Source organism: Rhipicephalus microplus, chromosome 5 (assembly GCF_043290135.1).
Source record: "Rhipicephalus microplus isolate Deutch F79 chromosome 5, USDA_Rmic, whole genome shotgun sequence".
NCBI classification, from domain to species: domain Eukaryota; kingdom Metazoa; phylum Arthropoda; class Arachnida; order Ixodida; family Ixodidae; genus Rhipicephalus; species Rhipicephalus microplus.
Window position 1 is genome coordinate 50,537,985 of NC_134704.1, and position 26,582 is coordinate 50,564,566.

Consider the following 26,582-nt stretch of genomic DNA (forward strand, 5'->3'; position numbering starts at 1 on the left):
TATTATATCCCATTTAATGCCTTCTAGCTCCTCGAATAATACAGCTAGACTTCCCTCACTAGATAACGTTCTAACGTTAAACGTTGCTAAGTTCAAGTTCCAATGGTGGCCTGTCCGTATCCAGAGATTCCTAGCACCCTCTGCTGCTTTGCAGATCTGACCCCCGCCGTGGTCAGTTGCTCCGCAGCTGGTGGGGACTGAGGGCCGTGAGTTAATTGACGAATGCCTACGGGAGGGGGTGGCCAGATACTGCACCAGGGTGGCCAATCCTTCTCTGGTGAGATCATCGGTGCGTACCGGCTTTAGGCCGGTACGATCAGACAGTAGTGGGAATGCTCCATGCATGTCTTCCTTATGTTGTTCAGCAGCGTTGGCAGCCACCCACCACGGAGCCCAACGAGGGGACGCTACAAGTTTACAAATGCTGAAACCTGCAGACGCCAGCCGTACAACGCCACTATAACCCAATGCACCTAGACCAAGGTAGGCTATTTGCACAGGGTTAACCCTAGCCGCCAGGAAGTTTGGAAGTAAACGGAAGAGAGTAGAAGACAGGACAGATAAATAGTAAGAGATAAAGACGAAGATGTAGGGAGAGAGAGATAGGAAAAGGCGACTGCCGATTCCCCTGGGTGGGTCAGCTCAGGGGTGCCGTCTACGTGAAGCCGGGGCCAAAGGGGTGTGTTGCCTCTGCCGGGGGGCCTTAACGGTCCAATCACCCAGCGTCGGCTCAACCCCCAGGATCCCCTTTTCCTCGGACACGGCAAAGCCACGCACGGCTAGGCGTGGGAGGGAGTCGAAACTCCCCCGTTAGCTCGGGTTCGTGGTGTCGCTACACACCAAATGCCTACTTGCGCAGGCACCCCTGCGGTAGGGGTTCTTTAACGTGAACCTAAATCTGAGCACAGTCCTACAACATTTTCGCCTCCATTGGAAATGCAGCCGCCGCAGCAGGAATTCAAACCCGCAACCTGTGGGTCAGCAGCCGAGTACCTTAGCCACTAGACCACCGCGGCCTAAGCACTGAAATTGAAAATCATGCTGGCAGATTACAACATCGTGAAAGAATGAAAAGAACAGCAGTTTTTCTAGCCAGTTAGTGAGGTGTTTTAGACTGTTTGTTATTTGTATTACTGTTTATACTTACCTCTCCTCTTTTGTATTTGATCAACACCTGTATATTCTCATAGAATTTGATTATTTCCCTGTGTGTGCTTAAACGTTTATTATTTTGCTTGCCACCTTGCCTGGTTTTTAGTAATGACAGTATCTTCTAAATAAGTGAAATGAAATAACTAAAGGAAAATACTGCGAAAATTACTGGACATTGTTTTCTTGCACAGAGAGGAAAAAACGTTTTGCAAGAAATGATTAAAGTTTACAGAAGCAATTTTCCTGTTAATATCATTTTCAGTTATGTCACTCCAGTGCTGTTTTTTTTTAGATAAAAAAAGGAATGCACTTCAGATAGGCCTTACTCACTCATAGGTTTAGGAGCCTATTCTCTGTCGAGTATATTACTTTATGCTTTACAGCAAATTACAAGCAATGCACTTGACATATTTTTTACAGACAAAGTCAAAAAGCAATGAGAATGCGAAAGAGTGTTACCTCTGTGGAGTCTGCATCAGCTTCGGACCAGTCAACCTGGAAACGAAAAGAAAATAACGGAGGAAAAGATGCTGACACGTCACAATTTGAGTGCTTAGCCCAAAGGCATCGCTCAAGCAGTACACGAGCCATTCAGGATATGAGGAACACGTGCTCCCACAGTCTAAAAGTTTTGGATAAACACCCTTGTCAGTTAAAGGTGAAAGCAATACTCTCACTTTAGGGGAGATGTGGCAAAGGGAATCGTCAATTTGGTCAAAATGTTCAGTTTTTTAATCATTTTTTTCTGTAATCCTGAGACCATGTGTTACATCATAGTGTGATTTTTGACCAAAATAAGTAGTAGAAGTTGAGAAACAAGAATTTACTGGTGGGCTGTTGTAAAAAGTCATGTGAAAATTGGGCATAGCAAAATGCAAGTTTGAAGGTTTCCCTTGGCACAGTGCCACCATATTGGCATCATCATAAAGGTTGGAGCTCAAGATAGCACCAATGCTGCATTTCTCCAATGAAAAATAAAGCCAGCTTTCTTCCTAGTTCTGTTTTTTCAGCTTCCAGCTGAAATTTATTTGAGCTTCATTTTCTCAGCTCTCAATTTTTGAGCAGTTGCTGTCAGTCATCCCTGTGCCATTTCACAACAAATTAAGCTATAGCTATTCCATTTCCTGCACTTAGATTATGAGACATTGGTGAGTGCCATAAAGCTGTCTATATTTGTGTGCACATTTTACATACTTTCGTAATTGGCTTCTTGTAAAAGTTGTTGATAAGGCAATATAATTCGGCCACCACAACCGGGATTTGATCCCGCGACATGTGGATCAGAAGTTGAGCACCATATCCACTAAACCAGTATGTCCAGGACACTTAAAAAAAAAAATTTTGTGTGCTTACTTAAATATTAAAAATAAACCAGTAGCATGGCGGCATAAAATGGACCCTTGGGAATATCCTTATGCAAAACTTTTGACCAACTTATGTCTAATTAGCTACTTAATTTTGAGATGACAATGAGAGTCTATCGAGTGTTATAACTCAAAAGTTATATTAGTAGCTCGAAACCGATTTCAGTTAAGATATCAGATTGATTGTTTGATATGTGGGGTTTAACGTCCCAAAACCACCATATGATTATGAGAGACGCCGTAGTGGAGGGCTCCGGAAATTTCGACCACCTGGGGTTCTTTAACGTGCACCCAAATCTGAGCACACAGGCCTACAACATTTCCGCCTCCATCGGAAATGCAGCCACCGCAGCCGGGATTTCAGCCGAGTACCTTAGCCACTAGACTACTGTGGTGGGGCTACCAGATAAAGAGTTCAATAAGCAGACATGAAACACATTATAAGAAGAAATATTAAAAATTAAATGCACACTGCAAGTAGCAATGAGGCTCAGAGGGCCAGGCTTTCTCTATTACACAAAGAGAAGTGTCCAATGCAGTTTGTCATCGGGTGCAGAATTAATATTCTTGATAAACGTAATGTCAGTTAATATCTGTGTTGTGCTAAAGCAAAAGAACAGTTTGGAAGCAACCCCAAGAAAATAATAACAGTAGTTACATCTTCAAGGAATCATGCAGATCTTATCTGGGGCAGACAAGTGCTAATATGCTAAAAGTGACGAGCTTCTTACCTCGTCATCAGAATCTGTGTCATACTTTTGTGATGTAGGGGCCCTGAAATATGTCAATTCTAAAGTGAGGATCGTTAAAACACAAGACTTCAAAATTCATTGAACCACTGGAAAAGTAGCATATATATCTATAGGCAAAGCTCATTCATTATTTTAGAAAATTATAAGCACACTTACAATCAGTCATAGGCTCCAACTGTAACCGTCAGACCATAGCGAATCAGGAGTAGTAAACAAGGTTGTCTTTAAAAATAAATATAGATATTTCCTATCTTTACTATTCTTTGTTACTTCCTATGCAGCTGTTAATACCGGCCCATAGAAACAACACAACTTCGTATTATTCATCTTGGGCACAGGTAAATTAGCATTTCAGGTTTTTGCTTACACTTGAAAGGACATGTACTGTCAGCATCGAATGAAACGTGAACAGAGGCAAGTATTAGCAATGGCTTGGTGTGTGATGTTCAGTCACCACCCGTCAAGACGTGTACACCACGACTGTTAACACTGGGAGATTCCCCCTGCAGTGCAATATTTCACTTCTGCTCTAGTTCCGATATGGTGGCTGCGTGGGCATACAGAGCCCTTGTGGTTTCAGTTTATTTTCTTTCTTCGAGATATCTTGCACACAAGCACACTATAGTGGGATAGCATAGTGTTGCCGTATTGAATCTGGGTGCCTGCTGGTGCTGCACGCCATGCATTAAACCATTGCTAATGCTTACTGCTATTAGCAGTTCATTTGACGCTGATAGTACCTAAGGACCTCCTGTTTCTTATATTCTAAATGTCTTGCAGAAGTAGCAGGTAAGAGGGCTAAACAAATAAAGCGCTTACCTCATTTTTAAGATAGCTGCCTTCAGTGAACTTCTGTGGAACATCTAGCTCATGACACATTACAAATCGATGATTACTCTCAGCCACTAAAGGTGCCTATGATAGCAACCCAGAATACTAGCTGTTCGGGGGTCATATAATGTAGCAATTCACTTGGTATGACTTTATGCCTTTCTTATCATCAACTACTCATGGTTGGCTGACATTACTACTAACATAAATGGAGCACTGCTTGCACTATTGACGAAGAATAACAGGAGAAGACCCGGAGTAAAGTCATGGCATCAGGCTGGCCCCGATTTGTATGCGACGGTAATCCTTAACTGTTTTGTCTATGAACACTAGTCGATGTGCATTCAATTCTTTCATTTCATCTATGTATCCACATTTTATAGTCAAATGACAGTTTGGAGTTAGAAATAAATGTGTACACGATTGCACATGCAAAATAGAATCAGCAAAAAAGTAGACTGAACCGAGACCTCCCATAAAGAATAAATTCACAATGACCATCCTTCAGGAGCCTCAGTCATTATTTCCACATTTTCATACGCTCAAACAATTCAGCACTCGATTTCTACTGTTGGTGATACACAGCACACATTTAAGCACTACATAGGCAATCATGTGACCTACAAACGTTATTTGCGAAGTGCAGAACCGGTGTTCCAGATTTTTCACAATATCGGCGACTATATTGCGCAATAAACGTACATGACTAGCAGTTAATGGGCGAACAGTACTCACGTAAACATCCCAGAAAAAAAAAGTAGAAGGTGACATTAACGCTCACTAGCTGTCAGTGATACACTTATGTCACGAGCATTAACTGTGCTGAAATTGGGCTATAAAAAGATTAGACATCCTACAAGTTTATCACGAAAGACATAGTAATCGTAAAATATTAAAAATAAATTTACTCACTTTCCTGGAAGCACCACACCGTCAGAGAGAAGATACCTCACGAACTCGCTTGTCAGAGGAACGCATACACTGCACAGGTTAAAAGGTTTTCAATGAGTGGGACTGACCACAATAAGTAAGTTTTATAAGGATACATGACCGAGGCCAACTGAAGCCGTTTGATATCTTCCAACTTCTAAAGCACGCTCTCTTATAATTAAAACACTCGCTCGAAACTGTCGAGCGTCCGCCGAGCAATTAAGGACACCGCATCTCTAGGACGGGTCAGTGAGCGACTCACCTTGCAATCGTAGCATTTTTGAAAACGCCATACCAGGAAGAGAAATTGCAGTTGAGAACGTCTTCAATCTTCATTGCAATCGCGTCTGCTAGCTTGTTTCAGGCAACAACTCGAAACCAAGCTAGGCAAGCGAGCGACAGTCGACAGCAGCGTCGGTGAAACGTTGCATTGCACACTGCTTTGTTTCGGTAAATTGCTCTTACAGTTTACTTCCCAATACTCGCTCGAGTAATCGCACCACGATCCCACACACGCCACACAGAACACGGCAAATGTGCAAGACGGTGCAAGACTTCTTGCGCAAAACAATCAGAAACGTGCTACGACGATTTGCGCGCGGTTTCGTATTACGGCTAGTTTGATACAATTTGACAACTTTCTTGAGTATTAGCACCTCTATTGAGTGAAAAAAAAGTAAGAAAAAATGGCAAAGCACACTCGGTTTATTGTGAAGCAGCCAACATAAACTGTTCGCAATCCCACACGACTATCCAAATTACCCAGCTAGATCGAAAGCAAGGGTGCATCGGCATCAGTGGCTGCTCCTGTTTCAGTTCGCGTTCGAAGTCTCGATTTCGCAAGTGTTTCCAAATTTAGAGAGATTGTGAGCATGAAAGTATACTACAGTGAATGCTAAGTGAATATGGATTTCGACGACGATGGCGTCATACTACCGGTAAAGTCTATCGCGATCCTGTGAAGCAGTTTCAGTACGATCGCAGCAGTGGTTCGATTGTGGATCACTCAAAACACAGCGCGTTTGTCAAACCACACGCTTACAGTCGCGTTTTTCTCGGAGTTTGAATGTTTGATAGTGTTGTAGCGTTTCGCGGGTGCACGATCGGTGGTGTGGCTGGCAGTGATAACTGTATTGTTTCATTTGTGTTTCAGAATTCCCCGTTGTATGCTCACCTCACCGAAGCCGGGTTTGAACTTCCCGACACGGAGGTTGCGTTTGTGCCGACTTCTGATGATCGGCGCCCAACGCTGAAAAAAACGTGCCATCTGCCTCGTTCCAAGATACTCTCTTTCCTGGTACGCTAGCAATCGCGTACTTTAGCCCCCGTGGCCTTTTCAGAATATCCTCTTGAACCAAAGTTACAAACGCCTTGCGTTGTAGACCGCAAGTGGAACAGAGTTTTACTTTCCGAAGTTCGCCCTCTAGGTGGAGAATCCTCGCCACAAGGTGTCATAGCGATGGTATAAGGTTGGCTTATGGACAGTTCTGATCGCGATTGGGATCGAATCTTTATCGGCCGCGATTGGCTCCCTTTCTCATGTGCAAATAAGCTAATCGCGATCAAGAAATTCGATCCCGATTGGTCTCTGTCGCAGACGATCAGGAGTGTGCAGTATAACAAGCATAACGCCTTTGCAATGCATGGAGTGTTGTGTGCTTTTTTTTTCTTAATATGCCTTCCTTGTCTAAGGCAATTTTCTATTCTAATGGTCAGCAAATAATGTGAAGTCGACTAAATGGTCGACAAATTATATGATATGTATAATCAGTAACAAAGTATATTGTACACAACTTGTCTACCATTGCATGGTATTATTATTACTATGTGCTCTTATTATGTGCTCTTACTATTACTATGTGCTCTTATTATTATTACTATGTGCTATTATTATTACTATGTGCTATTATTATTACTATGTGCTATTATTATTACTATGGTATAATTACTATGTGCTCGCTTAGGTGGTTACAATCTGCTGATGTACATAGTATAAATGATCGATAAAACACTGGGAGTTGCACAAGGCGATGCTAACCTTATGACGGTGTTCGATACGGTGGGATATGTATTGAGGATTAGTTGGTCATAAAGGATGAAGGGTTGCACATCTTCATATTTCCCAACTGGATAGATTTGTAGTCACTTACACAAAACCCATGTTGTCTTATTTCTAGCCAAATGTACTCAACATTTTTTCAAGTGGGCTGTGCAAAGCGAAATCTGCAGTTCTACAATCATTTCACTACTTTGTGAGTATTGCCTACTTTTCAACATTCTAATAATCTTAGTTACAGCTTGTGTCCACACCATCAGGTTTCTAGTGGTATTACCAAGCACTCATTGTATGTCCATTGACCACAGTTCTGTGTTGCTCTTCCAAAACAAATATTTTTTGCTCAACACAAGAGATTATTGGTCGATCAAATTCAGTGACAATGGCTGTCATTTGAGCCAAGCTCTTGTTTCAAAACTTGCAAAAGTAAGAGTTCTGAAAGTGATAGCCCCAGCTGTGCATGCTTTGCATTTATTTTCTGCTGTCATCTCCTCAAATAGTTGTAAAAACTACAGTATAATTAGTACTCCTACAGAAATATGCTCGCCTATTTGATATTTTAATTGTTGTAAAGATCAGAATGCCTAGATATCATTTTTTGATTGGGGACATTAAGTGCACATTAATCAGCACACTAGCAAAAAAAAAAAGTGTGCAGCATTGCTACAGGTTTGCACAAAGAATTCTTTGAGTTCTATAAATGGCCACCAATAAATATTAATTCCTGTATTCACAGAAACATGCTTACACAACTTTATTAACCATAGCTTTGCAAGCAATGTTACATTAAGGGAACGCTAAAGTGAAACAAATACTTGCTTTAGATAGACAAACTGTGCTTCGAGAACTCTGATGTCGCAAGTTTAATCGTCATAAGTTCATTGTTAGGTGAGAAAATCACGGTCTCATTTTTAAATTTCAGGCCCAAATCTCAGTTTCTCAAATCACAATTTCAAAATGTATTTTTGACATTTTAGCTACATTGGCTCGATAAACTTTTCTGAAACATGCTATGTTATGTCTATGGTACCCACAGATAGTAATGTACTTCATTTTAACTGACTAGAAATTACGTAGCACATAGTAGACATCGTCAAAATTCATGACATCATGGTGTTTGGTGTGTGAATCTCCAAGTGGCATCTCCACCTGCATTTTTTTTTTTGCGCATTTTCACACTTACTAAGTGTAGTATTGCGGAATTTTCGTGATAGCAGAATTGTGCCTCACCAATGCACAAAACATTGTTTTCCCCTTTAGTGTCGCTTCAAAGCACCCTTGAACCACCCTGAGGTCGAAATTCAGTGTTTGGGTTGCAGTTGTGCATGAGTCTCCAACAAACATGTAGCTACAACAACTTTTCGAAACAGTTTTGTGACAGCGGAGTTGCACGCATTTGGTGCTTAAAGAGCAGCCCTTGTTCACTTTATTTCATATCCATGCTCTGTTCGCCGGTTCGTCTTTCCTCCTATCTGAGTGCTCCTTGCTGTGCGAGGAGGAAGAGCGGTGAGCGCACGCACCTGTGAGCAGACAAGCAGGTCCTTTTTGTGGATGACATGAGCAGGCGCATATGGTGATGTTATAGCCAATGCTAGGGATACCGAAAGGCCCAGAGAGGACAAGAGATTGTTCCTTAAGAACTCAAGGCCAGCTCGTGGCTCCTAGTTCTGCCTTGTTTGGCATTGGTGATTGGTACAGCATCCTGATTTCGCCACACATGGTTACTTAAAATGTTAAATAATTATTGAAGGTGGTTTAGAGATCCTTTAAAGGGTTTCCCATATTCATAACCTATACATAGTGACATATGAGCATTAAACACAGGAGTAACAGGAAATATGCGCCATTGCATGCGTAAGCTTGTGCAACAGCACAAGTAGTGGTAACGGACACACTGCGGGAAGTGTTACTTTCATGATTTCTTCAAGTCAAAGTTTTATTAATCAATGAAATTTCAAGCTTTTATGTTCATTTTTCAGGACGGAGAACCTTTCTTAGAAGCGATCCTGGAAAGCCCATGCCTCGATGAGGAAGACCAGAGGTTTCTGAGAAACCTCCTTGAAGCTAGAGATGTTAGTGTAAACAAAAAAAATTTTCAAGGCAGCTTCCTGTGAGTACATCTCTCTTGATCTTGTAGTAGTAACAGACTAAGTGCGCAAACAATTCTAATTTACAATGAAAACAATTACATGATTGCAGATTTGCTTTGTTTGCTGTGTTTAGCAGAGTCTCACACTTTGGCATCAGCACTCTCTTTTCTCTGTCACTAGTGTAGGTCTAGCATGTTTTAACTTACATAGATGCCAAAGTAAAATTTGATTTGACAGCATATCTTTCTCATTCTTTGTCTTAGCTTATCGTTAATGATTCTTCTGAATTTCGAGATTTGTTTATGAAACAGCAGAAGTGCATTATCGAGTTCAGCAATACTGAATGACTGTGACAAACTTATGACACCAAGCATGAGATAAATATTATGGCATGGGTAAAACTTGCTTGTCATCATTTACATGATATAACCTGCAAATAAAAGGCTGCAGCAAACATGATGGATGAAAAGTTGTATGCTGGGCACTTTTTACTGATGCCAGCTGGTGCAAAAGTATCAAGTCTACAATTTGTTGCTTAGGTGTAAGTTCAAGGTTATGAGAAGAAAAGGCCCGCTATCACAAAGGCATCTACCTCTGAGAATGTAACTCGTGTGCGTACACGCCTGAGCTACTGCTTGGAAGTAAATTGTGATGATGAGCATTTACCAGTGGGTGGAGATTACGTGATGGCCAGGACATAGTAGATGTGGAATAAAAACCTTCAGGAGTGAGGTTGGACAACCTTTCACGTAAAATTACGGACACCCTGTTTCACCAAGTGGAGTGATACTAGGCTCACAGGTTCAGGCCAGTATCGTCTACAATCTGCAAATGTTTTCTCACCATGTAAAAGAAAATTTAGTGTTGCAGTGAATCATTAAAAACTGCATTCTCATAAATTTACATTTGTGGTTTCTTTTTGTTTTCTCTGCAGTACATACAGCATTGTTGCTGCTGTCGTCGTGTGCTTCATTGCCAGATGTTTGTCTTCAGAACAACAGAGCAGTGCCGAGAGTGTTCTTTTAGGAATGGTGGCCTGTGCGCTGCTGTTGGTTGCCGGAGTGATGCTCGTCAAGTATTGCTTTTTGCGTCAGTACCGAGCAAACATTCACAGCCTGCTACGGACGATGCAAGAAGTTCGAGTCATGATCAGGAAGTGCTTGCAGATTATCCAGGAGGCTGAAGTGGTGGCCCGTGGGTTTACCCTGTGAGCCTCTCTTTGCTGATATGCAACAAAACTTTGTAGTCCAATGTATCCCATTGGAAGTGAACTTGGGATCTTATCTGAAGCATGTTGGTATTTCTCTAAAAAAGCAAATTTTTCAGAGCTACAATTGGAAAATACTATACCACTAGCAAATGTGGGTAGAAGATTGAACCACCCATAAAATCTATAATCAGGATTACATATGAACTAGGGGTGGTAGTTCACATTACCTGTCACTTTTTGTTGTGTGTCACACAGTATACAGATAATCAACAGTGGTTCAACACTGTAACTTTTCGTCGGGACTTCAATGACAAAACCCGTGTTGAAATACTGTTTGCCGAGACATTTCTTCTTCAATATTCTCTTGCGAATAAATAAACCTCCATGTTCCCGACTTCTTAAGCATACAACCGAGTAATGTGGTACATTAGTGTATGTCAAAAGATGTTTGTGCTGGACATTTCAAGACCAGTATCGTCCAGTTCTGTCCAGTAGACTGATATAGTCAAGTATGACCAGCACCTATTGTTTTATGAACTGTGCAGTGTAGATGGTGTGCATTGGCAAATACTACCTCAACTGTTCAGTGTGTGGCATGAACTGCGTTTACGTGCTTTTGGCAGCTTTGTCATTAGCAGGATTTAGAGGACATTGCCCTGCTGTATTTCAGGGCATCTCACAATGTTCCTGTTCACCGAATCGAGATGAACGTGCTCATGCCGAACTTGGATCCTCAGAGACAGTGCCCCGAGCTACGGAAGTCAGTGTTCCTGTGGACCCGAGAGCTGTTCCTCATTGGGAAGACCGCCACCTTGGAAGCCATTGAGTCATATCCTTTCGGTGAAACCTTTCTTTTGTGCGTGTGCGTGCTCATACGCACTCCATTCATGAATACAAATGAAAATGTATTCTATGATTTTTCTCATACTGAATTTAACTTGCTTACGCTGAGCAGAGCATGGGTGAGTCTCAATCTGATTGAGTGATAAGCGAGAAATGCGATTTATAGTATCAGTGAGTTCAGCTTATTTGCCAGCCTGTGTTTGCAGCTGTAATGCAGTCTTGTAAACCTTAACCATGCTGTCAGTACACTGTTCCACTTGAAGGTGAACTCGATGTGAGCGCCATCTACCTGGCATACACGGCACCTGAAGATGTCAGCGTAGAGCTTTTTGCGCCACTCGGCAAAGCTCTTGAAGAAGGAACTGAAAATTTCTCTCTCTCATCTCTCAAGGTAACGTGTGCTGCTCGAGTATTGCTGCTTCAGTCTTGGTGTGAAAGACTCGTTTAGTTTGCTAGCTGTGAGCTTCCTGTGGGTACCACTGTCCTTTGATGAATTCATAATTTTGGTATAGAAAACACAGATGATGCGGGAGAAGCAAAATATGCAACACCGGCATTTAATTTGGCCAATTTGCTCTTGCGCCTGCATCATATAAATCTGAATTTTGTGCAACAAACCATTACAAACTAATCATAAACAAAATCGGTACAAGTTTTATCATAATAAAATTAACATGACAGTCATTACCATACCTACTGGGTCTTCCGAATTTCCTACGATGCTTACTAATTTGGGTTTTTATTCAGCAGTTCTAGAAACATTTTGTCCGAAGTTTTATGGGAAATGAATTCTATATTCGGAAAAAATTTTTTCGCATGTCCTTTGAAATTCTGCGATTGCAAAATAGCCTGAGACCCACCTGCTAAAAGCAACCTCATACAGTCAGGTTCCTGAAGAAAGCAAAGTAGGCAGCAAGAATGTTGCTGAAAAGGTCGTCATACTGTTCTGTCCTAAAGAGGGTTTATTAACGTCTGGTAGCAGGCACACAGCCGGCACAGCCAGAAACAGTTGAACAGGCGCGGCTTCCAAAGCTTGTGCACAGTGCTCGCGCTTCGCTCTACAAGACTGGTGATTGCTTTGTTTCTTCACCAGCCCATTTTTAAATTCATATATCTTGTTAATTTGTCCAGTTCCAAGTTTGCTGCTACTTTCCTGCTTTGCTTAAAGGGATCCTACGTCACTTTTCTAAGTAATCGTCGAATGACTTCATAAAAAAAAAAAAAAAACTTAATGCCTCACTGATTGTCTGCCGCAAAAAATTTTCGGATTCGTCAAGCACAAGCACAGTTTCAGGAATTCATCACACACCTGTAGTGCTTTCTCTCCTTTCGTACTAGCGAGCAAGCTGAAAGCTATGCTGCGAGGAGAATGGCAAGGGGGCAAGATCTACAGCTTCGTCAGTGCATGTCATGACCTGTAGCACTTCCTTTTCTTCTGTTTTTTTCTTCCAACACATGGGTTACTTTCAATGTGATTGCAAGCATATGTGCAAAGACGTGGCGGCGTTTTACGGTAACCACCGTAGCTGTGCAGCTCACAGTGCTCAAATCAGTCAGCAGCTGTGGACTTTGGGCATATGGCGCAGTAATTTAGGTACACTCATACCTCAATATAACGAACCTGGATATAATAAAATATCGGTTATAACACAGTAATTGAAAAATAATTTTGCAATATACATAGTGTTAGGAATAAACCACGATAAAGAATTTTCGGATATAACAAACTTATTATCATGTGAGATGCAACTTTGTTATAAGCAGGTTTGAGTGCATATGGCATCATTTGCAGAAAAAAGAGGGAGCGATTGGTAGCTGACTTTGAGAATGGATTGTAAATTCCAGCCCGCATGCGACGTTGTAATGCTCGGATTGTGTGTTCTCGGGAGCCTCGACATCCGATCGGCAGCATTTTATGATCATGCTGAGAAAGTGTTTCAAAGCCCGTCTAAAAGTAAAACCATCTTTAATAATCTGCGTATGCATCACCGGATCAGAATTATATATGTATAAAACTATATAGAAAGTACTGAAAAAATGCAGATTATAATGTGGCTATATTGTCTATTTATACAGGCCATGCTATATCTCATGCACATTCAGCACTCGGAGTTTCTCCGGAGGCTGTCACTGTCTTTGATTCCTGGAATTAAGAAAAGCTGTGAGTGCTACTTCGATCATTTTTGGTTGGAGCTTGGACCCTTGACATTGCAAGCGATCATGTATTTGAAGCATTTGTCGAAAGATTAAATTATTATTTAGAGTTATTTGTATGTTACAGCATTTATGCAAGATCCAGAAAGGTCGACTATTACGGTTCATTTCATGGGCATTGTGACAGATCGTACTCAGTTACTTGAAAAAGCAGCAAGCTGTCTCGTCACTGCTTTCTTGATCCACCGCACCGGCACAGCACACTCAGCGTCAAAAAAACGAAAGTGGATGAACTGTGCAGTCTCAGAATACCGCAAGACAAAGTTGACATGTCTGTTCTTGCATATGAGCCTGTCCAAGGTGCCTGTGGATGGTGCAGTGAATGCATACTGACCTCTGCAGGTGCTTTAAATGGGAGGATGCATTAAACCTAACTTTAGGGCTAATGTGATCACAGAATCAGAGTTAGGGCACGGCCTTAGAGATTCGCGTGGAGAAAAACAGCATTCAGAAGGTTGAATCCACGGTGGTGAAGTGCGCTCTAGTCCTCTCATTGGTGTCGAGAGTTGTGAAAGCCCTGAGACGTCAAAATTATGTTGAGGAAAAAGAACTGAAAACTGGGGCACACTGCTCATCAAGCTTCAGCCAGTCGACAGTGGCCAAAACGAACAGCCCACTAAGTGGACTGTTCGAGAATAGCTCCCCTAGTATAGTCACCGACACACGTGTCTTCTTTCTCTCTCTTTATTTTACTCCCTCATTCCCCTCACCACATGTAGGCAAGAAAACTGGACAAAGTCCACTGAACCTCTCTCTACACAATCTATTAAATTAGTCAATAGTTACGTGTGATTTGATCACTGCTGCATTTGCAGGTCTCTTCGACGCACTCTCCCTGAAGACAATTGTTGCCGACCTCAGAGCTAGCATTCAAGCGCAGCTGAGAAACTTTTGCAATGCCTACCAGTTCTACAAGAGCAGTCAGGTGACAGAGGAACTAGAGAGCAGGCCACTGCGGTCGCTGCGTGCAGCACCCCACGAGCTCCACATGGCCACTCACAGTTTGGGGCTCCATTTGATGGCAGCCCTGAAACGGTAATATTTAAAAAAATTTTTTGTCATCCATAATGAATCGGCATACGAATAAAAAACCTCATCCTTCACCTCGACAACTGCAGGGCAAGTATGGTACAATACTAACCAATAGTAAACTACATAGTTGAACATGTTAACAGCATTTAGAGAGTCAGAACAGAACCACTTTGTAAATACTATAAATTGTTGCTCCAATACTTCCTGTCCAAACAATGTTGAACAACAATGTATAGCACTTAGATCGGTAAACTGTACTTTTGACAGATTTCTGTGTGGCCACTGTATACACAGAAAAGTGCGTGCAAAGCTAGTCCTTCCTTTACATGGCTTAATTTTCATGTTGTTAGCCTCACTGGAGTGGTGTTACAATCTTCATTGTTTTTGCTACTTGCCCTTGTAATATTTTTAATCGCTATGTATATTTTGCACAATTTTGTAGCGACCTGTTAGAGGTCTTTCTACAGTCTTGTTACGTTTTTCACTGAACATCAGCGCTCATTGCTAAAGGGGTACTGACACAAAAATTTTGGCCTCGCGTTTTGTTTTTTTTTTGCTGCCATAAGCTTGTGGGTGCCTATTTTGACAAGTCTATTTTGACAGCGCATGATTGATAATTAATTACAGGCTTGTTATTGTCTACCAGTGTCAGTTTCGGTTTGAAAAATGACAAGTCACCGGTTGCAACTATCACCACCTAGCAGGTGCAATGCTTCACCATATGAGCACACAGAACTGTCATGCAGTTCCACGCGATTCGCATCAAGAAGTTTTTCGAAGAGGAAACGGGACAACAATATCATCAAACACAAAGCTTTCAACTCGTGCCCCATGGGCACGGACTAGCGAGCAGCTGCCAAGTAATAGTCTGCTGGAGCAAATGCTACCAAAGAAAAATGGCGGCTATAACGACGTCATAACTTGCTGCAGTGTGCTCATGTGAGGGAGGTAGAGTGTTGCCAAGGGTCCCCTTTGAGGGTGCTGTAAGAGATAAAAAGATCGATGGCATATGGCGGGTTTCTTCACTGTAGCTGGCTCCCCGCCATCGTCCACATAGCCGATGCTCGCCAGTGAGGAGACGCGTACTTAGAGGGACAGAACGAAGGTTTATTTACATGATGAGAATGATGGAACTGTACAAATATTCAGCAGAGATTCAGCTTAGATTTCGCGATTATTTACAAAAAGTCTTTGGCTTTTATAGCCCGTCGTCTCTTTACACGGAGGTCGGAAGAAGGCGGTGACCACTCTTGCCACAAATCAGGTGTCGAAGTCTCAGTGGTCCACCCACCGGAAAGGGTGCAGAAATTGGGTCTCTCATGAGGAGAAAAACGTGGGTGAGAATGTCCAATAGTTATCATGAGCGCACCACACAAAGACACACCCAGCCCATGCCTTCAAGACATCGCAGGGCGAGGAGGTAGGGCCCGGTGGAGGGGAAAAGTTGTGCTCCTCCAGGGACATGGCTGCTGACACGAACGTCAACAGTGGTCCAGGGCTGCGTTCTGCTGTGTTCCAGAACTTTCTCGAACACATCTGTCCAGGTGCTCATTTCCTGAGGATGGCCACAGCGACGCCTTCCCACGCTTCCGAACTGTCAGCGCTTTTGTGGCGACCTCGCGTACTAGGCGACAATAGCCGAGTCAAGATGCAGACTCCATGAGAACTGCCACAGTGGCGCGGTCTCACGCTGTTCGAACCCGATTCAACAAATGGACGTTCGCAAAGCTTCTGTCGAGTTCCACGTAACCTAACCACAGCAAACTGCCAGGTCGACCTGCAGGACAGCGTCATGCGTTTTGCTTTCGTCTGGGCGCTAATATCGGGGAGAAAGCCTTCTCGCAGACCGGCTCACGCACAATGGCATCTGCTAAGGCGAACTGCCGGGCCAAACGTAACAGCAAACTTCAAAATTAATTGAAGATATCTTACAAGCTATATTTGCTACTGACATTTTGCAGATGATATACACATGTTCACAGGAATCCATCCAGCAGGCTATCTCGGCCGTGAAATTTTGTGTCAGTACCCCTTTAAAAATCATAGTGCTTATTAGCCACACTTCACACACAGCTGCAGCCTTATTCTTTGACCACCTCTGTCCTCGCTGTGAAAATCTGGGTAAACTGGGTAATTAGCTGGAGATTATACTACGATTATTTTTTATTACCTAACTAAATTACTCTACAAAACGATCAGGCTAAGGAAAACATAGGGGACGTAATTGTTGTCTCTAATTGTAGTGTAGTAAAAAGGCATTGATTTAAAGTAGTGTAAGTGCACAAAACCCATGCTTTCCTTAAATGAGTTCGAGCCCACAGCATTTGAAGTTGTCAGTTTTAACGCTACTGGTGGAAAGGGTGTTTTCTAATTTTTTTAAATTACGTCATAATTACTACACTGCACTTAAAGGTGCCTTGCAATACTTATGGATTATGGTCAGAAAATGCTGCAGATGATTAGTTGAAGCACCTGAAAACAAGCAAGCAAAATAGCAGAGCAGGTGGCTTGTAATTGACAATTAATTTTCAAAGTGAGCTGTAAATCGTTCTATCTTCTATCTACAAATGATTCCATATACTTAAATAACCGTGATATATACTCAAATTCAGAGCCAACGGCAGATTTGAGCATCATGAGCTAGGTAGTTATCGCGACTGCCACTAGAGGCAGCCACATGCCCGCACACGCACTCGCGGTCTCTCAGAAGGTTAGCTGCGTGTTCAATGAAAAGAAAAGGTGCTCGAGGTCATAACATATGCGTGAAATAAGTTCTTTCTCCCATGTCATTCCAACTTCCAGCCTGCTCGTTGAGACGAGAGAATAGAAAAAGCAGTAACAGTACGCAACTAAGCTCTGTAACTCCCCTCATACTTGAGGGATTCTAAAGATTTGAGCGATAGACGATTCGTTTGGCAATAAAATCCTTTAATGAAGCCATTTGATGGTTTTTAAAAATGTGTTTCAGCACCCTTTCGAAAACAATGTCCCCTATGCTTTCCTTGGCATAATTGTCTGTTGGAGCTTCGTGCAAAAACGATCGTCTTATTCAGTGAAATGTAAACTGAGTGGCAACTATATCTAGTTAACCTGCTATAGTGGTTTAGTAGCTAAGGTACTCATTCGGCTGCTGAGCGGCAGGTCGCGGGATTGAGTCCCTGCCGCGGCAGCTGCATTCTCGATATAGGTGAAATGCTAGATAGACGAGACGTCCCTGTGTGCTTAGATTTAGGTGCACACTAAAGAACCCCAGGTGGTTGAAATGCTCGAAGCCCTCCACTACGGCATCTCTCATAATCGTATTGTTGTTTTGGGATGTTAAACTCTAACAATTATTATTATTATTATTAATAACTATCGCTAGTTGAAAAGTTTTTGTCTGTTGTATTCATTAGGCTGTGTCTAACAAAGCAATAGCTCCCCAATAAAATTCCCATTTTTTTAGTTCAATTCTAATTACATATCGCAGTTCCCAGGCACTGGAAAGCATCACAGAATCCATTGGGGAGGATTCTCAGATTGAGCCGCTAGAAGCCAATCTCAGCTGCCTACTTTCCGAAGTCAAAGCAGAGCTTGCATCAAGCTGCAGCTGCATTGAAGAGTTCTCCATGCTATTGGACAAAAAATCAGGTGGGCTGTGACACGAGTCATCAATGGTTATGAAGTAAAGCCATTCCATTTTTTGTTTCGCATCTGCCAACAATGCTCCTTGCGAATGGTCACAATGCTTGGGCCATGCCCGCTGTGTTTCTTTCTAACGAGATGCAACAACAGTCTCAAAAATGCCCCATCACATTAATACACTAAAGGCGCATTTACACTAGAGAGACATGACACTGATTATGGTCTGCGGGCTGTCTTTGGAAGTGTTTTGTTCTCTTGTTGTCGGCCTATGTACACTGCAAAGACACAAACAGTCTGCGGGTGGTCTCTTGAAGACCCCGCCCGCACCTTGTCGTGCTCACAGTTTTTCGTTGGCCAATTCTGTAGTCACATGGAGGCACGCACAGCGACACCCACTAAACTTGCACACCTGCACCTCAGTTTCAGCCATGCTCCCCGCTCTGCCATTGTCCCTCTCCAGTGTACACGACGCAGTCTGCCCCCCCCCCCCCCTCCGTGCCATAAACCATGGTAACAAGGGACGAGGGTGGTGCACACAATAGGAAAGCGAAGAAGAGATTCTCTTGGGTGCTCGAGCTGCCTATTCAGACGCCCTGCACCCCCCCCCCCCCCTTGTAAGCCTCCGAGAGGGCATTGTTAACTTCCCCAAGATTGCCCTCTTTGCTTGGAGGCCTGAACCAAAGACATGGAGCTGATTTTCGCTCAGCCGCCGATCTCCGAAGACACGCCAATGACAGGTCTGCCAATGTGTTTTGCTGGTGTTTTCGGTCTCTCATCATGGTACACTACTCATCATGGTACACTACGATGAAATTCTGTCTTTTGAAGCGTCATCGTTGGCGACGGCCTAGTGTGATTATGGGGTCTGGGGGACTTCGTCGACAGGGGACTCGTTGGTCGTTGTTTTGCATCTGCCTCGTGTCTTCGGTGGGCTTGTGTCAGTGTCATGTCACTCTAGTGTAAACTCGCCTTTAACAAGACATTGTTGTGGTGCACTGATGAAAATTTTCAGTTTTCTCCCCGTATCTTGCATCGCATGAACAACCAAGTACTCAAAAGTTTAGAAAACGTTATAAAATGTTACAACATGCTGCTAAAAGCGAAGTTTCTGTTCCACCTGTTTCCTGACAAAGTATGAGTTTCTGGGCATGTGATCACACTGAATATTGCGATGTTTCTACAGCTGCTTCACAGTGTGACTTTGTTGGTGACACACAAACACTAGGGCTGGCAAGTGTTCGTCAAGCGGCCATCCGGCCTTGAAAGCAGATTATCCGGTTATCCAGATTTAAAGAAATTGGAATTCTGCTTATCCTGTTTAAGTAAACGTACACCCGGTTATTCGAAAATATTTGGCAACGAATATTTGGTCTTGCTAAGCACTCATTCGAAGTTTAAGTTTAAGTGATATTGGATGTGCACCGAAACAACATGTGCAGCTCGTTAATTCATTACTGACGTAGTCACTTATGGCCTATGCTGAGACTTCCTGTTTCTCAACTGTGCATGCACTTTCGCACCCTTCAGATATTCATAACTAACGGAATGTTTGTGAATGGCGAATCACTAGCTACATTTCAAGAGGCATTATCAGTAGTGACTCATGTAATGTCCCCACATTAAAACAAATGAACAATGTGAGAAGGTCAATAAAAGCACATATTGGCTTGAACAAATAATTGCAATGTTTCCTACAAACACGAGAATTAAAAAAAACTAATATTTATTTTAGCAGTACAAAATGAAAATATGGTTATTCGATTATCTGAATATCACAATATTGTTAACCAAATAACCAAATGAATATTTAGTCGATCCGGTTATTTGGTTTTTGAAATCGAATAACCGGATAACCGGTTTTGCCGCAAAGCCGGTTTAATGTTGATGCCCTAACAAACACCTATCTTGTACACTCGAACCTGGATATAATGAACCCTGATATAATGAAATACTCGTTATAACGAAGTAAACGGAAAACAGTCTTGCAATATAGTGTTAAGAATATACCTTTATAACGAATTTTTGGTTATAACGAACCTATTTTCGTGTAAAATGCAACTTCATTATAATGTGGTTTGATTATATGTCTTGGTGCCTGGCGTCATCACAAGTAGCCACACTGGTGCATTAAGCCACCAGAATTGACACTGTAGCCTGACGTCACACTACTGTCAATGCCAGTGGATGTGCCATGAGAAAATTGATCTTAATATCAAAATAAAATACCTTATCAGCATTTACCCAGCTTCACACTTGCTCAGAGCTCTCTCTGTATACAGGAGATTTATATGTAGGAGTGAACTCGGCTTCGAAAATTGCTTTCAGTCCCATTTAATAATACATACGCACCTGCGGAAAGCATGCCACAGCGGCATCCTGCGCGGTGACATCTCCGCTCGGCAAGCAGCGGCACGCTGTCCACATTGCCGTGAGAGCACCGAGACCAGAACGGACATGTCAAAGCTCACTGCCAGTTCACGACTTTTCGCCAACAAAGGAAGAGAAGTGATGCAAATGAGAAGACACCCATGTGAGGAGAAAGAGGTAGAAAAGCAAGTGCTCATTGGTGGTTTGCTTGCACTGCAGTCGGCGGCAGTGACAAAAACAGCTTAGGGGTCGATTCAGTCGGTGGCAGAAAATCGCTTACACTCCGCAAGAGAAAGAGAGAAAACAGACCTCGAGCGAGCGGTGAGCAGCACGCAGAAAGGTGTTCCGCGACTAGTGTTCGCCTATCTTAACAAGCTGAGCTAAACCGATTCCCCTTTTTGGGAATGCTGAAGAACACTCAAGTCTGAATAAAAGGCCGGCTGCCCCTCGCTTGTTCCGATTCTAGCGCTTGGCACTTGTAGCTGGTGGTGAGAGTGATCTTATTTGTTTATGATTACATTTTATCTGACTGCATAAGAGCCATAGAGCCTTCTCTTTCTTTGCTAACGTAATTCACTGCCATTCCCTGTCTCATTTTGGAACTGGTGCACTTGTTGTCCATCTGCACATTTACAAGTTTCTTTTGATGTGCCTTACTATAACCTTTGCATACTCATTGTCCTGACATTATGCGGGTGGCCCGAAACTGTTAGACCAGTTTGACCAGTAAGGAGTAATTGGTTTAAAAACAAAATGGTGACCCGAATGTGAACATAGCTGTGCAATGAGATTTTCGTTATGTACTACACGTTCATACGAGGGTAAAGTCATCATTGTCAGTCTACGTTATGTACAGCAGGACGGAGGACTCTTCCAATTATTCCTAGCCCACCCAAGACAAGAAGATTCGATTTTACGCTTGAAAATTTCTTAATTTTGTCGCTCCACTTACCCCTTTGTCGTTCATGGCTGCCGTGGTGAAATTTAATTTTAGAGTGAACGAACTATCCCTCCTCCAAATTATATTTCTTACACACAATGCTCTGCAAGTGAATTTATATAATTTAATGCTCATTGCTTTTTAATATGTCTGCAGCTCACAAACTTTCTGCCGAGAGCCCAGCCCTGGAGCTGCCACAACCTGTCGCAAGTACCGGCTCGGTCGTAGTCATAAACGAAAATGACGTTCCCGTGATTGAAGACGAGGTGAGAGTCACATCTGCGGCCATGACTGACTGGCTATGATGCTTCACTGCACAATTGAGGGGAAGCCCACTCCACCTGTCTAAATTTGCTTAGATGTGCATCAAAAACCACTCGTAATGGTAATCAAAGTTGCATTTCATTGTTGTGTCCACGGTGTGCAGGAAACAACTAAAATTGACAGCAGGCCTTGAAAGCGGAGATCTCTGCTTGCTATATATTTCCTGAATTGCCCATATTGTGCCTTCAACTTCCCTAACCTTGTCAGCATTCATTGCTAGACTAATAGAATGAGTGCCTTTTCCTTCACTTTGGCACTAATCTAGCTGTTTAATGTTGACACTTTACTGTAACTTTGGTACTTTGCTTCGTTTAAAACTTTACTGTCGGTAGGTTTTCCCAACATTTCACCTTCTCGTTTGTTCCTTCAGAAATGTGAAGAGAAATCCAACAACAATGTAAGTAAAAATTGTAGCTAAATATTTGTATCACTATACTGAAATAGAAGCAGCAGAACTTCCACAACATCCTCAACTTGCTGAAATAGTGATGCTAATAAAAGGTTACAAAAGTTGCATTGCATAGAATATAAGCACAGAATTGTAATTAATGATAAGTTTCATGTTACACAGTACACAGTAGTTCACTGATCACTTCTCTAAAAACGTTACCGCACCATTAACATGTACAGTCTGAAACACACTCGTCAATGGCAGCCAGTTGGCAACCTCAGATACTGCTTTTGCGAAAATATGGACAGACTGGCACCATAATGATATCAAACATATTAGGCAGTACAGCATACTAGGCGAGCATGAAGAGAAGCTGTCACGTAATGTAAGGTAGCATCTGAGGACATCTTCAGTGTCCACAGATATGTGCTCGACTGCTCTAGAAAGCTGTAATTCAGACTGGACAGTACTGTTGCTTAAATTAGTTGCAGCCACACATTACAGAAAACCTTTCCACTGCTGCTCTTGAAGTTTTTGCTAAACAGCTCATAGCAGTTAGATAAGGTTTCTTTGCAAGTTGTTTACCTTAAAAAGTTGGGCGACTTAGTGTTTTGACATAGAAACCATCATGAGTAATGCAACTAAACAGGACGCATAGAAAAGAACAGACGAGCAGTGCACCTGTGCTCATCTGTTTTTTCCTGTGTGTCCTGTTAAGCTACTCTCAATGGTTTCTATGCCATCCATCTTTGCTTCGTATTCACTCCGCTAGTCCACCAATGCGGGCTCCCAGTTGCAAAGCTTTCATCACTTACGTATCTGTGATTTGGCTTGTCGTCATGCTCATCGTTGTTGGATGTCGATTGACTTAAAGCGCCTTCACTCTAGCTCTCGAGGCAATGTGATTGCTCGAGAAAATCAGCTTTTAATATGACCTAGCTCTGCTTCTGTGGCCGATGGCACTCGGATCGTTATGGAACAGTATCATTGCCAGAATCTTATTGCTATGTTCCATTATGTAATACTGCCTGATCACAGCTTCTGCAGATTCTTTATGCCTTTGCTTTTTTATCTTTCTTGCTTACAATAATTACACTCTTTTTTCTGCTTTGTTGCAGGTCTTTGAAGCTATGCTGCCAGAAAAGGGTGATCCTGGTGATGTCAATGGAGATGACCTTGAAGTAAGGCAGTTCGTGCAACTATCAGGAGAGTATCTGCTATCACAGTTGTTCAGCGACGTAAAAGAGGGATGTAACTGATTTTACGTTTTCACATTCACACCTGACGACACCACACAACCTCAAAGATTACCTTTAATATAATGGAGCATTAGGGAGATATCCCAACAATGAACATAACTCTGTTGTAAGTGGTTATTGATGTATAAATCAGAAACCCCAGGCGCGACTTGATGTCACCAGAATGCAGGAGCTGTCAAAACAGTGCGGTGGTCGTTTAGGAAGCACTCGTAGTATAATGACACTTGATGAATCGGTTGGGTAGGGTAGATGTTCAGATTTTAAGGCGAGGCTCGCATTTACTGCACTGTTGTATGGTGCTCAGCAATTCGGATGTAATAGCCGGCCCACATTGCAGCCACACAGCAACACTGATTGTGCAATGATACCCCTCTGGAGTTCCTTAAGGATAGTATGGGTTCTTTGCAATACCCTCAGGTTTCCGCTCATAGGCCATGTCGCGCAGTGAAGAATGACAAGCATTCATTCGGCATTTTTATTGGAAGCCTTAGCATAGCTTGGCTTAGTAGTTACCATTGCCTGAGCGAGGATAGTTTGTACTGCGAAAGAAGAAGCTGTTTCATGAAGCAAGGCTTGCTGCTTAGTGGGAGATGCAGCGATAATGCTAAGCCAACCGACCAATGCAGCCATGATGGTCGAAAACGAGTTATTGTAGGCGCCCATCAGCTTTGCTGTCTCTTTAGCATTGAGACTTCAGTGCAAGCTATGCTAATTTTTTTTCTTCTCCTCGTTTCTGTATGTCTATACAATTTCTTTTTGTTTTCACATTATTTCACATGTTTTACCATTTCATTACATTATCCCCCTTACACAATGCCTTTAGGGGCTTGTTAGTTACTTTTAAGGGAATTAATTAATTGACTTCTGCTTGCAGTTACCTACACAGAAGGAGCAGAAGAAGGAGGCTTCTGCTGTCGTGTTCAAGGAGCTGAAGAGCGTGCTTGTCCTCAAGGCCAGAGAACACCGTGAGCGAGAGAAAAACGCGTTAGCTCGCTGTGGAGTGGAGGGAGGACACTTTGACAAGCTAGGGTTCGTCGTGCCCGAGGTTGATGTTCCCGCCGACAGTGACAATCACGTAGGTGACTGCTCCCCCTCGTTCGAAGGAGGCGTGGCAGCGAGGAGTACAACACCTCTGCACAATACCGCCATGGGCGACGAACGCTCCGAGACAATGGAGCTTCGGCTCGGCAATGCCGAAGAGTCGGCGAAGTGCGAAGGTTCGGAAGTTGCTGCCGAGATCACCGCCAGGTTCACGCTTCCGCCTTATGAGGGGAAGTGCATGCCCAATCCGCGCAACATAGCCCTCATGGCGGCACTAAGGTCACAGCAGGTTATGCGTATGGAAGTCAGTACGTTTGAGGACGGCACGAGTGACAGTTCTTCTTCGGACGAAGGTGAAGAAGGTGACAAGTGATTTTACATTCATTCATGTAAAACTTGCTTTTTCTGTGCAACTTATCAACTCTGCTTGTACATTCATAAATCACTGAGGAAGTGATCCGGTTTTGTTGGTCATTGACTTTTTGATCTTGTAAAATTACTGTATTTTCTTGTGTATGGGCTGCCTCTGCATACAGCTTGCACCTCCAGCTACAAACTGGAGAAAAAAAAGTTAAAAGAAAATGCGTATTGCCATAAGGCTCCCTTTTTTGCATGACAATTGAGGAGTGCTGTGGAGCCAACTTGCACACCATAATTCGTGTGTAAGTCACACACACACACACTTTAGCTCCAAATATCCCGTATACTTCGTGCTGGTTATGCAAGAGAAAACATGGTATTTTATGGGCACTGCGTATAGAATGGTGTTTAGCTTTAAGAAGAAACTGCGTTGCGTAATGCTGTGTCCATAGTAGTGTGCATAAATAAAGAAATCACATCGTTGAAGTAATGTTGCCTGCAGATGGGATTTTGCTTTAACGTCTTAGCTATGCTCCTAAAATTCAAATACTATATGTGCGTGAATGTACAAGCATGGGTATGTGTGTGTACAAAAAATCACTAGCGCGACCTTGAGCTTTATATTTATAGCACACGAGTTCTTGATGACCATCACATTCTGCGGATGCTCCTCCGCACCCTCATGTCTCATAGTGCCTTCATATTGCTAAATATGCACTGTTAATTTAAGTATTTTACCCGCTGACATCTTACTTGGGCAGCACTTGTTACGCTTGGTCTCACTTCCTATGGAAGAACATTGTAGTTAAAACGCATGTGTCTTCATGCTTTCCCTAGTTGTGCCTTGCAAGTCTAAAAAAAAAAAAATCTCTGTGCTAAAATACAAATTTTACTTGTGCACGTCTAAACAATTACAGCATTTTCGTCTATTGTTCATGAACTTGGAGACAAACTGCTTTCGCACTCTGTGCTTAGCATTACTTTTGCAAATTAGTACTCACCTACCGCAAGTCTCTGTGCCAGGTTGATGCAAGGGCAATGCATAGAAGAGTTTACACCTACAAACCGGAAACACTTTCCACTGGATTGTATTTCTACCATCACTTGGCTGTGCAGGCTGCTAGCAGTTTTTGCAGTCTGCCATTACAGTGAATAGAGATAAAGTGTAATGTGTTTACCAAATACTATATGAAGTATCCAAGAGCCATGAGAATGCATCCTTACATTTTGACACAAATGGGCAGGCATTTGGGAAGTTGTGCAGAAGGCGGCATTGAACAACATTTAGGCATGTTTTTGAATTTTTTCTAGTTGCATGGAAGTGTTCATTATGTGCATTCGTATTTCGATGTTGTATGCAGACTTATTTCAGTCAAGTGATAAACTGAATAACAGCTGTCGGCATGGGCGTCGGCCGGGGGGGTACAAAAGGGGCACTTGTCCCCCTAAAGCCTTGCCCTCACCAAAGCTACACCAGTGCTCTACCCCTCCCCACGCTGCAATGCAACACTGGTTTGCGCCTCTCCAAGAGAAACTTCTCCCTACGACCATCGCTGCCAGTTTCTTTGAAGATAAGGTACATGAAGAAGAATTTGAGAAAACAGTGCTTCCACTATTCACAACTTTCGAGTCCTAGTTACGATGAGCATATCATAGCTGAACTGCAGTGAATCCAACTTTTGGCAGCTGATTCTGGCAACCCCTAGTGCACCCCGATTCATACATCCTGAGCCATATTTTAGGGGTGAAGCTCCTCTTCGTCTAACCTTGTCATGTGTCACGCGTAACCGAGAAAAGAGATG

At 42.7% G+C, this 26,582-nt stretch overlaps 2 protein-coding genes across 2 annotated transcripts in view; one reads left to right on the forward strand and one right to left on the reverse strand.

Moving 5' to 3' along the window:
• The window catches only part of LOC119174576 (translation initiation factor eIF2 assembly protein), a 28,869-nt gene extending 23,347 nt beyond the window's left edge, over window positions 1-5,522 (reverse strand). Inside the window, exons 1-4 of the mRNA XM_075895411.1 lie at window positions 5,292-5,522; window positions 5,012-5,080; window positions 3,248-3,290; window positions 1,612-1,647 (exon numbers count right to left, since the gene is read on the reverse strand). Of these exons, the coding sequence (XP_075751526.1) occupies window positions 1,612-1,647; window positions 3,248-3,290; window positions 5,012-5,080; window positions 5,292-5,365 (222 nt within the window). The 5' untranslated portion in view covers window positions 5,366-5,522. The remainder of the gene's footprint in view (window positions 1-1,611; window positions 1,648-3,247; window positions 3,291-5,011; window positions 5,081-5,291) is intronic.
• Window positions 5,523-5,816: 294 nt separating this feature from the next.
• Window positions 5,817-25,691, forward strand: LOC119174574 (vezatin). Its single transcript, XM_075895413.1, has 13 exons — window positions 5,817-5,967; window positions 6,183-6,326; window positions 7,207-7,281; window positions 9,065-9,195; window positions 10,110-10,382; window positions 11,056-11,213; window positions 11,477-11,619; window positions 13,305-13,389; window positions 14,258-14,477; window positions 17,944-18,104; window positions 21,562-21,671; window positions 23,239-23,301; window positions 24,254-25,691. The coding sequence occupies exons 1-13, from the start codon at window positions 5,935-5,937 to the stop codon at window positions 24,791-24,793; spliced, it is 2,136 nt and encodes a 711-aa protein (XP_075751528.1). The 5' UTR covers window positions 5,817-5,934; the 3' UTR covers window positions 24,794-25,691.
• The last annotated feature ends 891 nt before the right edge of the window (window positions 25,692-26,582 follow it).

Bases quoted from the DNA above. Each gene is read 5' to 3' on its own strand.
- LOC119174574 (XM_075895413.1), top strand. From the start codon at position 5,935: ATGGATTTCGACGACGATGGCGTCATACTACCG. The intron at 6,327-7,206 runs GTACGCTAGCAA...TCTTATTTCTAG, and splicing joins CCAAGATACTCTCTTTCCTG to CCAAATGTACTCAACATTTT. The intron at 11,620-13,304 runs GTAACGTGTGCT...CTATTTATACAG, and splicing joins TCTCTCTCTCATCTCTCAAG to GCCATGCTATATCTCATGCA.